This window comes from Sander lucioperca, chromosome 19, assembly GCF_008315115.2.
Source record: "Sander lucioperca isolate FBNREF2018 chromosome 19, SLUC_FBN_1.2, whole genome shotgun sequence".
In the NCBI taxonomy this organism is placed as follows: domain Eukaryota; kingdom Metazoa; phylum Chordata; class Actinopteri; order Perciformes; family Percidae; genus Sander; species Sander lucioperca.
Genome location: NC_050191.1, coordinates 14,402,669 through 14,417,668, shown reverse-complemented (window position 1 = coordinate 14,417,668; position 15,000 = coordinate 14,402,669). Strand labels below are relative to the sequence as shown.

The following is a 15,000-nucleotide window of genomic DNA, read 5'->3' as shown; positions in this document are numbered from 1 at the left end:
TGAAAATGAGCATAATATGGCCACTTTAACTTTCTTTTTGCACAACCACTCAATTGATGTCTGTCCATTTTGGATTCATTTTCTGTAGCCGTTAAAAAAAAAAAAATACATTTGCATGTACTTGTGGACCAACTCAACTCTGACAGAGTGGGGAGGGGGATTGCTAGTGGTCATGTAATCTTGATTTATTTATAATTCATTATTATTATTATTGTGAAATTAGTGTTCATAAACAAGTAATGTATGGTCTTTCAACAATTTCAAGTGAATAATATAACAATTTACCACTGGTTGTGAATGGTTGGTGCCCCTGGGCACTGGCCCACTTGCCCTTATGGATAATCCAGGCATGCCCATATCTCAGTTCTCTCCCTCCTTACATTTTCCTCTTGTCTTCTTTTCCTAGCTTCTTTTTCTCCTCTCCATGTTGTCTACCGTTCTTGTCTCATTTGCTCTCTCATCTTCATCTCTGTTTACATCTTTCTTCTTGTTTTCCTCCTCCCCTCCCCTCCTATCATCTCTTCTTCTTTTCTCTCCCCTGTCTCATCCTGGCTCTCTCCTTTCTCTTTCCATCATCTTTTCCCCCTCCATACATCCTGCCCTAATCGGTCCTCATCTTTCTCGTATTTGCTCTAACCCCTTTCACCTCCTATTCTCGCCTCCATTCTTTTTCATACCTCCTCTACCCTTTTTCTTTTTTTTGATTCCTCTTCATTCCTCCTCGTCCATCATCAATCCTTCTTCTCTTTTCCCTCCTGTCCCTCTTCTCTTCATCTATTTTCTTCCCTCTCCTGTATTTCTTGCCGTTTTCTTCCCTGCGTGTGTGCTCTCTTGAGCTTTGACGCATCAGGAAGTTAACACGCACACACACACACACACACACACACACACACACACACACACACACACTCTCTTGGGGAGTATGGAAGCTTGTTCATATCAGCTCCAACATCAGTCATCTGTCAGCAAAACTTTTATCTGCACATCTCTGTCTGTCTCTCGCTCTCTCTGCCTGTCTGTCACTGTGTCTCTCGGCCTTGTTCGTCCTCTCTCTCCCTTTCTTTCTCTTTCAGACCTTTACACACACATACACACACACACACACACACACACAGCGGCAGCTCGTCTTTATCTCCTTATCGTTCCTCTCTGGTTGAGCTGCTGAATAAATCAACTGCAGAAAAAGCAGAGATGGAGACGAGGAGATAGAGGGATGGAGGAGGCGGAGAGGGGCATGATGGGATATGATACGACACAGGGCATATTCCTAGTCTCACTAGGAGAGGGAAACAATGGAAACGCGAAGACGAAAGACAGACGAGAGGAGGCAAAGAAAGACAAAGAGAAATCTGATGCAAAGTGAAAACATCCTGTAAAGTAGGTGGAAAGAAAGAAACGAGCAGTGAAAGAGAGATAGTAGCAACTGGAAAATATATTTAGACTGAAAGAGAGAGAGAGAGAGAGAGAGAGAGAGAGAGAGAGAGAGAAAGAGAGAGAGAGAAAGAAAGAAAGAAAAAGAGAGATGGAGGATGTTTGGAAAGACAGAGATGAGAGAAAGTAAGATGAACAAAAGAGAAAATTAATGGGAAAAAGAATAAAGAAAGTGAAAGATAAGATGGATATAGATAATAATCTATAATAGATAGAAACAGAAAAAGGATGTCACAAAGAGAAGAGAAAAAGAGAGAGAGGATGCTAGGAAAGATAGATGAGAGAAAGATGAACAAAAGAGAAAATGAAAGAGAAAAGAAGATGGATAGATAGATAGAAACAGAAAGAAATGATGACAGAAGACCAAAGTATGATGATGATAGATAGATAGATAACTAGACAAATGGAAAGAAGGAACGATGAAAGAATGAAAGAAAGATGGATGAAAAGACATTGACTTTTGATATTCTTTAATGAAACATCTCACTCAAAAAGAGCCCTACAGGGGATAACTGGATAGATGAAAAGAAAGAGGGGATGAAAGACAAAAATAAAAACGAAAGAATAAGGGAATGGAGATAAAGTTTGAAAGGACAGAAGAAAGACAAATGGAAAAAAGGAAACCTGAAAAAAAAGAGAGAAAGAGATAGCTGACTGACCAAAAACTGGCTGACATGCCCTTGACCAAGACACTGAATCCTCCCCTTTGCATCCACACTACATGTTCATACTCCAGCAGTGTAGTACATACATACATACGTACATACATACATACATACATAAGAGCAGAATCATACGCTTTTTTACTATTCCGTAATCTGCTTTGCCGATATTGTTTCCCCACTTAATCATCGTGCCTCTAAACAAAAAAAAAAATCAAATTGCGAGTTAATGAGGTGCTGATTGTATTATTTCACAGCCGGCTGCTCGAGTGCACTGACTGATCCTGCGTGCCGACCTGTTAATACAACAAATTAGGAGTCGAGCTTGTGTTCTCACCCCCACAGCAAATCACAGGAGGGTACTCAATGTTTGGCTCGAGGACACTTTGCGGAACACGCTGGTATTTCTTTTTTTTTCCCAAAAAAAAGTTCAAATGTTGGATATATATGGCACCAAAGCTCTCCTAGAGTGCATTTTAGGACTGCACGAAATGAGGAGAATATGCGATAACGTTGTTGAATATCGTGATAACGATATGACGTGCGTTAAATAAACAGATATTAAAGCGTACTCAGTTCTGCCTTTCTGCTGCTTTCAGTATTCTGCTAAAATACAACAAACCGCTTGTTGAATTCAAACAAATAAAAGGAAATCATTTCCAACATTATTTTATTGAATAAATTGTACATTGAATTGAATGTAAAGGCACCACTAAAAAAAGAATGACAGTTCCCGTTTCAAAGTGTAGTTTTCTACTACTATTCTACTGATATTTTCTTTCAACTTACACGAAAAATCTCTCAAGTATTTTTTGCGATATGTCGGAGCCTTTCGCGATGTGTTTATCGCGCCAGTTGATATCGCGATAATGATAAAACGATATATTGTGCTTTTCTTAGCTCATCGCCATAGCAACGGCGTATGAAACTGCCATGACATCATCTTCAACAGGACTTTCACTGGATCGTTGTCAGCAACCAAACACTGCACTTTGTTAATTGCATGGCATAGTGTAGAAAATCATAAAAAATCATGAAAAATCTCATTTAAGTTACACTCTTTAAACTTGAATCTTATAAATTGCAATATTACATCTTCCATTACTTTCATTCTGTGTGCCACAAGGTTTGTTGTATGAACTAGTCATTCATGTTTTTGAATTGCAGAACTTGCCGGTGTTTGACGGCTCACCTTCTTAGAAATGATGCCTCATACTTCATGTTTGCTCATGCCGTGCAAATAGGCTCCACTTTTGACTTTTTGCATATTTACTCTTTTCTTTATGTTCAATAGAACACAGGCACCTTTCTGAGTGTAATGAAATAAGAAACGAAATCAATCAAATCTTTCGTCTCGTTGACATTTTTAATAAAATATTCCCACCTCGACGCCTTCCACAAACAAATAATGAAACACATTATAGATCTAGATGAAGGTGGGCAGCAGAGAGCCACGCGTTGCGCTGGCTAATGGTGCAGTGTGTCCTGTTCCACGGACATGCACACACATTTGTGAAAGGTGAGGTTTTTAAAAATGAAGGCCAGAACCGAGCAAGCAGACTGTTTCTGTTCTGAAAATGTCACCAATCCATCAATCTGATAGGTAAAGGCCAGTCTTCTCATTATACTGTGTGTGTGTGTGTGTGTGTGTGTGTGTGTGTGTGTGTGTGTGTGTGTGTGTGTGCCTGCGTGCCTGCCTATGCTCTTTCAGAAGAAAAGGCTGCTGACCCAGCAAAGGCAGCACACACACACACACACACACACACACACACACACACACAGTTATGTAGTCCACAATACAGAGCATCATGGCTCAAAACTTTTACTGTGTTCTATCAGAAATGGCCTCATTTGCCGGATTTACTTTCTTTGTAAAAAGCAGCTTTCAGTTCAAACTATTCCTCAGGAACCCAGGAGAATATCTGATACCTCCAGATGCTTTTTTATTTCATACATTTTTCCAAAGATGGGATCTTAACTCACTTATTGTGGAAACTGTGCCTTAACATGTCACGTTAAATCATTGTCTCTCTCTCTCTCTCTCTCTCTCTCTGTAGGTGCACCACTCTTCATTATGACTCTGATCTTCCTCCTACCTCCATCATCATCACCTTCCACAACGAGGCCAGATCCACCCTGCTGCGCACCATCAGGAGGTAACCAACACATCTCACTCCTTTGCCATTAGTTACTGACGCAAAAAGTCCCCTTTAGCATCTCAGTCAGGCGTAATTTTTCCGACGCGCTTGGTCGGGACTTTTGCCGTCACTTTTTGACGCTCTGGGTTAGGACCGATTTTGTGTCATTTTTCAACGTGCGGGGTAAAACCACTTAGATAGGGTTAGGAAAAGATCGTGGGTGGGTTTAAAAAAAATGTAAGGTTAAGTGACGCGGAACAAGAATGGGACACAAACCCCGGTCTCCTGGGTTTGTTTTTTTAAGAATATTTTTTGGAAATTTTTAGGCCTTTATTGACAGGACAGCTGAAGACATGAAAGACGAGAGAGAGGGGGAATGACATGCAGCAAAGGGCCACAGGTCGGAGTCGAACCCCGGGCCCGCTGCGTTGAGGAGTAAAGCCCTAGATATGGGCGCCCACTCTACCAACTGAGTGATCCGGGCGCCCGAAAGTCATTTGTTTGACCCATCCACCACTCCAACCTGCCTCCTCGCGTGCATTTTTGGTCTTTCATACTACTCGCTACCGTTGTCGCTCTTAATACTACGTCATCTTACAGCGCAGCGGTTGAGCTGCTGCTCTGCCCGGTGCGTTCCATACAGACGCTACAGGGTGATTAATGCGTCTGTATCTGACACTGAGAGCCACTGGCCGACCGACTTGGGAGTGAGAACGGGTTGAGGTTTTTATTGTCATATGCAGAATTACAGAGAAGCAGACTATGGTAATGAAAGAACAAAATCACGCAAGTGAAAAAAAAAAAAATGGTTTAGGAGACAGGCCGGCCATCTTTCAACTCAGATTTTGCTTTGTTTATTCCGCTGGAAAACTGGTGTTACAATTCTACTTTGTAATATGTATCTAACTTTTATTTAGCATTTTTTGTTATTAGGGTTCATCAAAGGTTTGATCATATGAGTGTGAATTTAAAGACCTGGGTTTAGGTTTTCATCATTTTATAACGCCCAAAGAGGTGTTTTTGTATTGGCTTGTACAGTAGGTACATGGAAGGGAATTGCGCATTTGGCATTGCAAATTGTAAATGACATTGAATTCTGGCAGAATATTAGCTATCAGCATGTTAATCCTTAAATGAAATCTCTGAGGTATCAGTCTTCAGAAACCTGCATCAAATGTTGGCTGATGAGCAAAGAAACATAGAGCTGCCAACAGTGACAGTGTGTGTGTAACAGTGAAGGCGCAGCAAAGCAAACCTCCACACACACATTTACTCTGCTGACCCTCAACCTCTGAACTCTGTTCTGTTTTTTCAGTTTGATGATATCAGCAGGTTGTCGCTCACACATACAATACAAACAGACACACACACACCTCCAGGTTTTGGCTCAGGTTCAGCTCATTATACCAGCCAGTCAGCAGGGACCGGCTACGTCTCCACACTTTTACAGAGGACATTTTGTGTGTGTGTGCGTGTGTGTGTGTGTGTGTGTGTGTGTGTGTGTGTGTGGGTGTGCGTGTCCTCCCCTTCAGCCCTCCTTAAAGCTCTGCAGTTTTAAACCAATTAAAAGACAATCTGTCTCCATGGGCCCCTCTGCTCCCTTTGGCTCTGGCTCTCTCTGTGTTAGTGTTTGTGTGTGTGTGTGTGTGTGTGTGTGTGTGTGTGTGTGTGTGTCTATGTGTGTGTGTTTGTGTGCTTTCTGTCTCCATATTGTTTCATTCATTCAACAGTTCAGTTTGTGATTTATTGTGTGTGTGTGTGTTTAGGGAAGTGATGAGGCATGTAGCATATTAGTGCGAGAATAGGTGTGTGTGTGTGTGTGTGTGTGTGTGTGTGTGTGTGTGTGTTTGTGTGTCTTTTATTTTTAGTTTGTGAATTTGGAACATTTGCTGTCACCAGGACACACAGGATCACCCGAAGCTTCTTTACTACCGCAAACCGCTTTATTTGACAATTCAAGATGAACATATCTTCTTTTTAAAACATATTTATGACAGAGATGATCCCTAACATTATGTTTTACTGTCCTTGAGTGCAGATTGATAACAATTGCTAACAATATAATAAATCAAAACAAGTTTTTTCATTTGCAGTTCTGCAAATCTGTTCTAAACCAAGTGTAAACAGCGTCATAGGGATGAGATGCCATGACTTGTACAATTAGCGATAACGGCGCACACTTTGTGGTGTTGCACTCAGTTGCGCATCAAAATGTTCACAGAAGCAGGTTCACAGAAAGTGTCCACTTTTTAGAGTCGTGCTTCACCTGGTGCCTTCACAGGCAGGCTGAAGTACTGTACTTTGGTAAAGTTGATGGGTAAAAAAGTTAATAGTGCTGCAAGAGATCACTTGACATTTACAGTTTTTTCCATGAGTCAGTGAATCACATGAAGGCAGCTGACAACAATCACGGATAACAGATAGAAAATGGTGATGTAATGACACAATAAGTGTGCAGCAACTTTTCTGTTTTGTGGAGTTTATAAATGTTTAGTTTAGTTTTGTATTTATCTCTAACAATCAGCATACCTTAAAAGAGAAAAAAAAAAAGAAAAAACATAAAGGTAAAACCCAATTATATAAAAATCAATCCGATTCCATCAAAGAACAAAAAAAGGATGAGTTAGAGAAGGAGTAGGCAGAAGCATAATGCTTATAAAGGCCTGCCCCTACTTTACAATATCATATTAAAACAGGAAAAAACAAATAGCTATGCATATACAGCATACAAAAATTGTAAGTCATACAATAACTTACAATAATACGACAACATACAACTATACACTGTGTGTACATTGCCAATAATATATTCAGGTCACCTTTCTGTAATGGTCAAGTCATGTTTTCTTGAATCTATTTTTGAACTGTATTATAATAAGTCTCTGTTTGATTCATGTTCAGAAGCTGTTCAGAGTTATAGTTGTTTAAAAAGTGTCTGCACTATATGTGTTTTAGACAATGTTTTCTGGAAGTGTTGGTGCCTCGCTTTAAGACATTTAATGAACCATTGTGTGGTTTTCAGTTTTAGGCCCATTAACTACAAATTGTCTGTAATTTACATTACCACTGAGCCAAAGCTAACTATCCATTTTTTAGATTGATTATCCACCTTACAGCCAGCCACTGGTTTCAGGTCATTTTAGTATGCTACAAAGTCAAACTTACAGGGACTTGAAAATGATCGAAGATACGTAATCCATCACGGCGAACAATTTTCACCTTATAGACTTCCATGTGGTTCCTGCAGCTTACTCTCATAAAAGTTTTGTATGCCGGAGGTTCCCACAAGCACATGAATGCACTAAAACAAATGTTTAAGAAAAGTCTTAAAGTGCTCATATTATGTTTTTTTTTCAGGTTGATAATTGTATTTAGAGTAGGGCTGTCAAAATAACACGTTAATTTTGATTAATTAATCTGAGAAAAAATAACGCGTTAAAAAAATTAACGCAGATTAATTCATTCTATATTGACGTTTGCAGACGAAAGTCTGGTGCCACTGATATGTCTGCGCTTCTCTCTGATGCTCTGAAACAGACATTACAGGCAACACAAACACCGCTGCATGTGACGCAGTGTGAGCAGCTAACGTTAGCCTACCGCTAGCTAGTTAACACTACACTCGACAGCAGCTAACGTTAGCCTACCGCTAGCTAGTTAACACTACACTCGACAGCAGCTAACGTTAGCCTACTGCTAGCTAGTAGCTGGATTAAAAATGGTTAAAATGCTGACAGCTAACGCTAAACGGTGTAAAGTTTGACTGTGTTTTACTGTAGAGGATTCAACACCGGGATGTAACAATCTGCAGCTGCCATCGGAAAAACAACACAGACGGGGCGTTCTATGAAACTGGTAAACTACAGCTTTGTGGTGCATTTGAAGTCCTTTTCCTAACTGGTTGTTGTTTTTGTCGTTCAACAGCAATTTACTAGTGAAATAAGTTATTGTTATTGTTATACATTATTATTAAATCATTTAATTTTGACCATATGGCCTTAACAATAAACAAGCCGTTCTTTAATGTCACCAACTGTTGTTTAGTACCCTTTGTTTTCTTTTCTTTTTTTACTTTCTTAAAAAGTATCGGTTCAAGCACCGTTAATTATGTATGCGATTAATTTCGATTAATTAATCACAGAGTATGTAATTAATTAGATTTTTTTTTTTTTATCGATTGACAGCCCTAATTTAGAGGTTATATCAGAATAGGTTTACTTGGTTTAATTTTCAAAAAACACCATATTTTTGTTTTACTGCACATTGCTGCAGCTCCTCTTTTCACCCTGTGTGTTGAGCTCTCTGTTTTAGCTACAGAGTGAGACATCTCACTTCTGTTCCATCTTTGTTGGGAGTCACACATGCTCAGTACCTAGGTAAGGACTACTAGCCAGTCAGAAGCAGAGTATGAGGGCGTGCCACGCTAGCAGCTAGGCGAGCATTACATGCGTTACAAAGTGACGCACGTTTGTCTCTGAAGTAAACGCTGGACTACAACAGAGCAGTTTGTGAACAGTGTTTTCTGTTGGAGATGGTAAGTCCCTTTGGGGTGGACTTTGGGCTTTTTCACTTTGTAAACATATAACATGCACCAAAAAGTTATATAACCCAATAAAGGAAAGGGAAAAAGCCAAAAAGCATAATATGAGCACGTTTTTTAAGGACTGACATGTGCTTGAGCAAGGTACCTTTATGCTGATAGATAGATAGATAGATAGATAGATAGATAGATAGATAGATAGATAGATAGATAGATAGACACTTTTTTAATCCCAAATTGGGAAATTACTCTGGTACAGCAGCAAGTTACAAGGGCATACACACATACTCACTCACACACGTACAGAAAAAACAAGAAATATACTAGAAATAATAATAATAATATAAAAATAAAATAAGATAGCAAAGATAAAACTGCCAGAACTACTGAAAAAAATATACTTAGAGGGACAACAAGAATGTACATATATATACAAGTATAGAATAAAATCTACAACCTACATACATAGTGTATAAAACAAAATAAAATATGTTTAATATTAAATATGAAGTGACCAGTGTGCAAGTAGCATACTAGTGCAATATTGTAATGTGTGAGGTAATGAGATAGTTATCTCACACACAGCTGTGAATTGTTGTACAGTTTAATGGAATAATGTTACTGTTATGCCCTTATGCAAGGCATTTAACTTGCCAACAACCAACAGCAGAAAATGCTAGTAGCTCCCAAATGATGTGTGTAAAACTATGATAATGTGAAGTACTCAGCTGAGAAAATGCCTCCATCATCACTCTTTTATGGGTGACTACTTTTGAATAATATAAATCTGCTTATTCGTCAATCGTCACTGGATCATAGCCAAAAAAGTTTACAAAGACATTCAGTTTTATACAAACTTTTTTCCAGTCAAAGACAGCAAGAATTTGCTAACTTATTTTAAGCGTCAGTTTTAAACTTGAATAGACAGATGGTAGCTAGATAAGTTTTCTTTTTACTATCTGCAATCATGCTTTTCTCCGGGGACACTGAAAGCATATTGCCTACAATTACATTATAAAAGGGTATAATTTTTTGAAGTTGTGTGCGCTTTGGGGCACAGCGATACGCAGGCCGCAACTAATAAGTCTGATTTCTGAGACAATGACGGGCACTTTGAAAAGCTTTTCATCTCGTGATCAAAGAGTTGCTTTCTGAGGGGGAGCCGGGCCATGTCGATATTTAATCAAGCTCTGATCCGAAAATTGATCTCATCTTCTCCGTCTCCGCTGGGCGAAAGACAAACAGGCGAAGAGGGAGAGAAAAGAGATGTGGAGCTTCTGACGACATATTTGGTTTTAATGGGTTTAGTTTGTTTTGGCTCTGCGCGCGTGTGTGTGTGTGTGTGTGCGTGCGTGAGTGCGTGTGTGCACTTAAAACATCCTCTTGACTTGCAGAGGGTCTATTATTATAAAGGAGCCACAAAAGCATCACGGGCAAAAAAAAAAAGAAAGGGAGAGCTCTATATCAGCACCAGCTCAGCACTTTTTGATTCAATGGTCCTAAAAAATGCACAGTAAAGAATCCGGATCACTTGCTCTTCAACTGATCACTCAGGATTTATGAGGAGGAGGTCATTAGGTAGATGTATAGCCTTTGCTGTCTGCTGCAAGTTTCACTGTTTTATATTGGATTTAGGGCTACTCTGTTGAGCCCTGCTCTTCTTCATTTCTATCTCGATCTTTATCCATTTCTTGCACACAAAAATATTGTGTTACTGAAACATTTATCTATACTGATTATTCAAAGTTTTTTGCCAGTGGACTCAAGTCCCAAAAAACATGTGTAGCCCTCTCAACATTCAACTCAAATACATGCATTTGGCATCCAACTGCAGCTGACAAAATCTGACAGTGTTTACAGGATGCTGATATGTAGTAGGGGTGCTCGATTATGGAAAAAAATCATAATCACAATAATTTTTGGTCAATATTGAAATCACGATTATTTTAACACGATCACTCATTGACTTTTAAAAAAGTTGTTTATAAACACTAATTTCACAATAATAATAATAATAATAATAATAATAATAAATGATAACTAAATCAAGATTACATGACCATTAGCAATCCCCCTCCCCAATCTGTCAGAGTTGAGTTGGTCCACAAGTACATGCAAATGTATACATTTTTTTTTAACGGCTACAGAAAATTCATCCAAAATGGACAGACATCAATTGAGTGGTTGTGCAAAAAGAAAGTTAAAGTGCTCATATTATGCTCATTTTCAGGTTTATAATTGCATTTAGAGTTTGTACCAGAATAGGTTTACATGGTTTAATTTTCAGAAAACACCATATTTTTGTTGTACTGCACATTGCTGCAGCTCCTCTTTTCACCCTGTGTGTTGAGCTCTCTGTTTTAGCTACAGAGTGAGGCATCGCACTTTTACTCCATCTTTGTTGGGAGTCGCACATGCTCAGTAAGTACTGCTAGCTAGTCAGTTGCAGAGTATGACGGCGTGCCACGCTAGCAGCTAGGCGAGCATTATAACGTGTTACAAAGTGACCACGTTTGTCTCTGAAGTAAAGACTGGACTACAATAGAGCTGTTTGGAGCAGTTTGTGAACAGTGTTTTCTGTTGGAGATGGTAAGTCCCTTTGGGGTGGACTTTGGGCTTTTTCACTTTGTAAACCTATAATGTGCACAAAAAGATATATAACACAATAAAGGAAAGGGGAAAAGCCAAAAAGCATAATATGACCACTTTAAACAAATCAACAGGGGAAACACCTGGAACTGTGAAATTTCCCTCAATACTTTTCCCCGTTGCACTTTTTTTCCATTTAGAACAAAAAAAAGAAGAGTTTACTTGGAAAAAAACGTAAAGTACATTGTTGTTAGTGATGGTTAGGAGCCGAAATCGCGATTAAAATTTGATTAATCGCACAGCCCTAATATGTAGCATTACAGATCATCAGTGATGTGATGGTTATCTAGAAACCATTCAGTGCTTGTTTGAGGCATTAGATTATCATAGACGAGCTCATGCATACAGCATCCACTAAATAAACATCATCCGACAGTAATTATTGAATATAGATACAGATCATTGTATGTAAGCTGTGACAAGTCTGTATTTAACGAGGACAAACTAACCATTTGACCCCAGGCTGGGACTGATAAAATGTAGATGTACAGCCCTGTAGAGCAGCAGTGATGAGACAGTATTTACTGGCTGCAGATATATAGCACAATGCATCACTGGTGGTTAGACAGAACAGAACGTATCGAGTGGCTGAATCAGGATTTCTTTCCAAGAACACTTTCTGTAGATGTGCAGCGAAAGGCTTTCTGTCAGAGCAAGAAAGATTTAACATGCACTGACAAAAGGAGCAGTGTGTCATTTTTTAAAAGCTTAATCTGTGTTTTTTTTTTGTTTTTTTTAAGTGATAATGCTCATTGGTACACATTGACTTTTAATAATCCCGAGTACAGTTTAAGAATTACAGCTGTCAGAGGTCTTGATAGACAAATTGGTTGGACAAAAAAATCGCGGGATACGGATAAATAGAAGGAGCGGTGGAAGCAGATGTGGAGAGAAAGGAGTGATGAATTACTCCAACAAGGTAGAGGATGGAAGAACTGGCTGTCAGCTAACCAATCAGGCATAGAGAGAGAGAGAAAGGGGAAGAGGGAGGGAGGGAACCGAGCTGAGGTACAAACAGAGAAATATGGAAAGGGAGCAAGGTTTTAGAGAGGATGAAAAAGAAAGAAAATTGTGCCGTGAGCAAACTCTAATACAGCATGAACAGTGGAAACTAATTTGACTCCTCACCTGTAAGGAATGGAGTTAGGGAAAAAAACTGTTGTGCTGCTGATTTACAATAGTTGTTAAACAGAATACCACATACACATGAAGGAGAGAGTTGCAATGTGTTTTTACAGTAGCAAACGGAGCAGAAGATATCTGGCTCACAACAGTTGAAAGCATCACTTCTCAGGTGTAAATAAATCCATAAATCCTGGGCAGCAGAGTGACAAGACAATCTGAAACCTGTAATAGAGGTTTTGTAGTTGCATCACGCGTTCGGCAAAACACATCTGGTGCCTTCGTGGAGGGACCAGCGCAGAGTTGTCAAAGCACAAAGGTGAAATAAATGGTTTAACAACTGGAGCTGGAAAAAGTTTCCAAAGCAGTTGTTCACCCAGTCTGAGCAAACTGTTAACCTTGGCTTTAAAATACGGTCAATATTAAAAGTGCCACTTCCGTCCTAATTATGCTTTTAAACGAAAGTTTGACTCGACATTCACAAAAAGACCCTAGGTTGCATTTTGGCGAGAGTTATGCTTTAACTGTACAGTAAAAGGAGCAGCTTTAGCCTCAACGGCTAATTTCCAGCTGTAGTCCCCGGCCAGCTCACAATAGGCATCCTAAAATACAAGGGTTAACAAATTACATTACATCTATAATGAAAGCAGGCCTAAGCAAAAGGGATTAAGACACACAAACAAGTGGCACACAAGCAAGCACAGATGATGGCAAAGGCATTAAAGCAGTCCATGCAGTAAAGACAATATAAAGGAGACAAGAGAACGGAGAAAAGTCACAGAGGCCACATTGAAAGCACATACAAGATATAACATGGAGGCAGGCAGCAGAGATGATGGCATTAGTATTGCAGGTATTTGGTCATATAGCAAAGTACTGGACAAAATTAAATTTGGACCTGAAAATGAAAAAGTTAAGTTAAGGGATCAACAAAATGCTTACAATTTATCCTCAGGGGGGACGTGAATGTCTGTAACAGAATTCATGGCAATCCATCCAACAGATCTTGAAAACTTTGACCCTTTCGGTGGCTCTACAGAAAAAGTCAAGGGGTTGCCAAAGTCATTAGGCTTCATCCTCTGGACACCATGGATAGGGTTACTAAAGTGGTGGAGCTACTGAACAACATTAGCCGTCTTTTCATTCACGTATTTGTATGCACACTGTGAAGTATTGCTAAGAAAAGCTGGACGGAAACCACAAATTTGGATAACATTTTCATCAATCGCACAAAACAAATGTCGAAAAAGAGTTGATGCGCTGAATGGGATATTGAAACGCCTTTTTCGAATAAGTTGTGACGTAGCGAACTATTAACTTTCGGGACTGATCAGCTGTTACGGTTGTTGGCATCTTTCTAGATATTCCCATAACCTGTCTTTGGGTCCGGACATATTGAAAGATGACCAGTACTTTGACAGAGCAAATTGCTCAATTGAACCAAATTCCTAAAGACCTCTCCATTTCTCATAGATGGGTTAGATGGCCAAGGCAGCTTGTTTTGTTTCTGGTTAGCAACCTCTGCTTCTTCTACTCTGTTTGCTGGTGGATTACAGCCATAATCTTCAGCGCCAACTTCTGATCAAACTACACTGTAGCCGAGTTTATTCGAAGTGGGGTCCTTTTTAGCAACAATATTAGCAGGTGCCACTGAGGTTACCACTTAAGATTAAAGAAAAGAATGCCATAGTGATAAAACACGTTGTGGAATTAATCATCTTTTCATACAAAGCTCTCATTCCACAGTATGCCATGTTTATCTTTCCTCATCTCTCTTATATACACCTCTGGTACACCTTGCCACGAAGTTACAATCATTCATTCAAAATGACATTAAAACAAGTGCTCTTGACTTTAATTTCGTCCGACAGTTTGAACTCTCATATTATACTCATTATAAAACGTGCTACTGGAGTTCAGTCCACTCCTGTTTTACATTTAGGAATCCTAATGCTATAGTTAGTGGGCTAATTGACTATCCATCCATCTGTCCGTTCTCTAAACTGCTTACCCTGTCTGGGGTTGTGTGGGGCTGGATCCTGTCCCGGCGTGGTGCGCGATGGACAGGTCGCCAGCCTTAGCCAACACTGACAAGACACAAAATCAGTCAAACATATGTCATTCATTAAACACAAAGAAATTCTCCATGCCTGTTAAATTCTGTAGTTGTCCATTTGGTTGGTCCGGAAGGAGGGTGTGACATTACCTCTGTTGTTTTTGTTCTGGTTCTTGAAGAACTATGCATTTTGGCATCAGCTTTTATCACTTCTACCCAAATTGCACCGCTCTGCTGTTAGTAGACACACTGAGCATGGGTGGCTCCTGTGGGAATTGAACCCCTCACCCTGGCAGTCGTACAGCAGCACCCATTTAGCTTCACCTCTATCGCTGCCAGAGAGTGCAGTTGCAACTCCCACGGGGGGGGCCCTCACACACGCAGCTTTAAAAATGCACGCTC

At 39.6% G+C, this 15,000-nt stretch overlaps 1 protein-coding gene across 2 annotated transcripts in view; it reads left to right on the top strand.

Annotated features, from left to right (window-relative positions):
- The window catches only part of galnt14 (UDP-N-acetyl-alpha-D-galactosamine:polypeptide N-acetylgalactosaminyltransferase 14 (GalNAc-T14)), a 194,949-nt gene that overhangs the window by 111,239 nt on the left and 68,710 nt on the right, over positions 1-15,000 (top strand). For both annotated transcript variants that reach the window (XR_004106500.2, XM_031308303.2), the window contains exon 3: positions 4,151-4,249. Coding sequence is in view for 1 of the 2 variants with exons in the window: in XM_031308303.2 (XP_031164163.1) it covers positions 4,151-4,249 (99 nt within the window). In the remaining variant the exon portion in view is untranslated. The remainder of the gene's footprint in view (positions 1-4,150; positions 4,250-15,000) is intronic.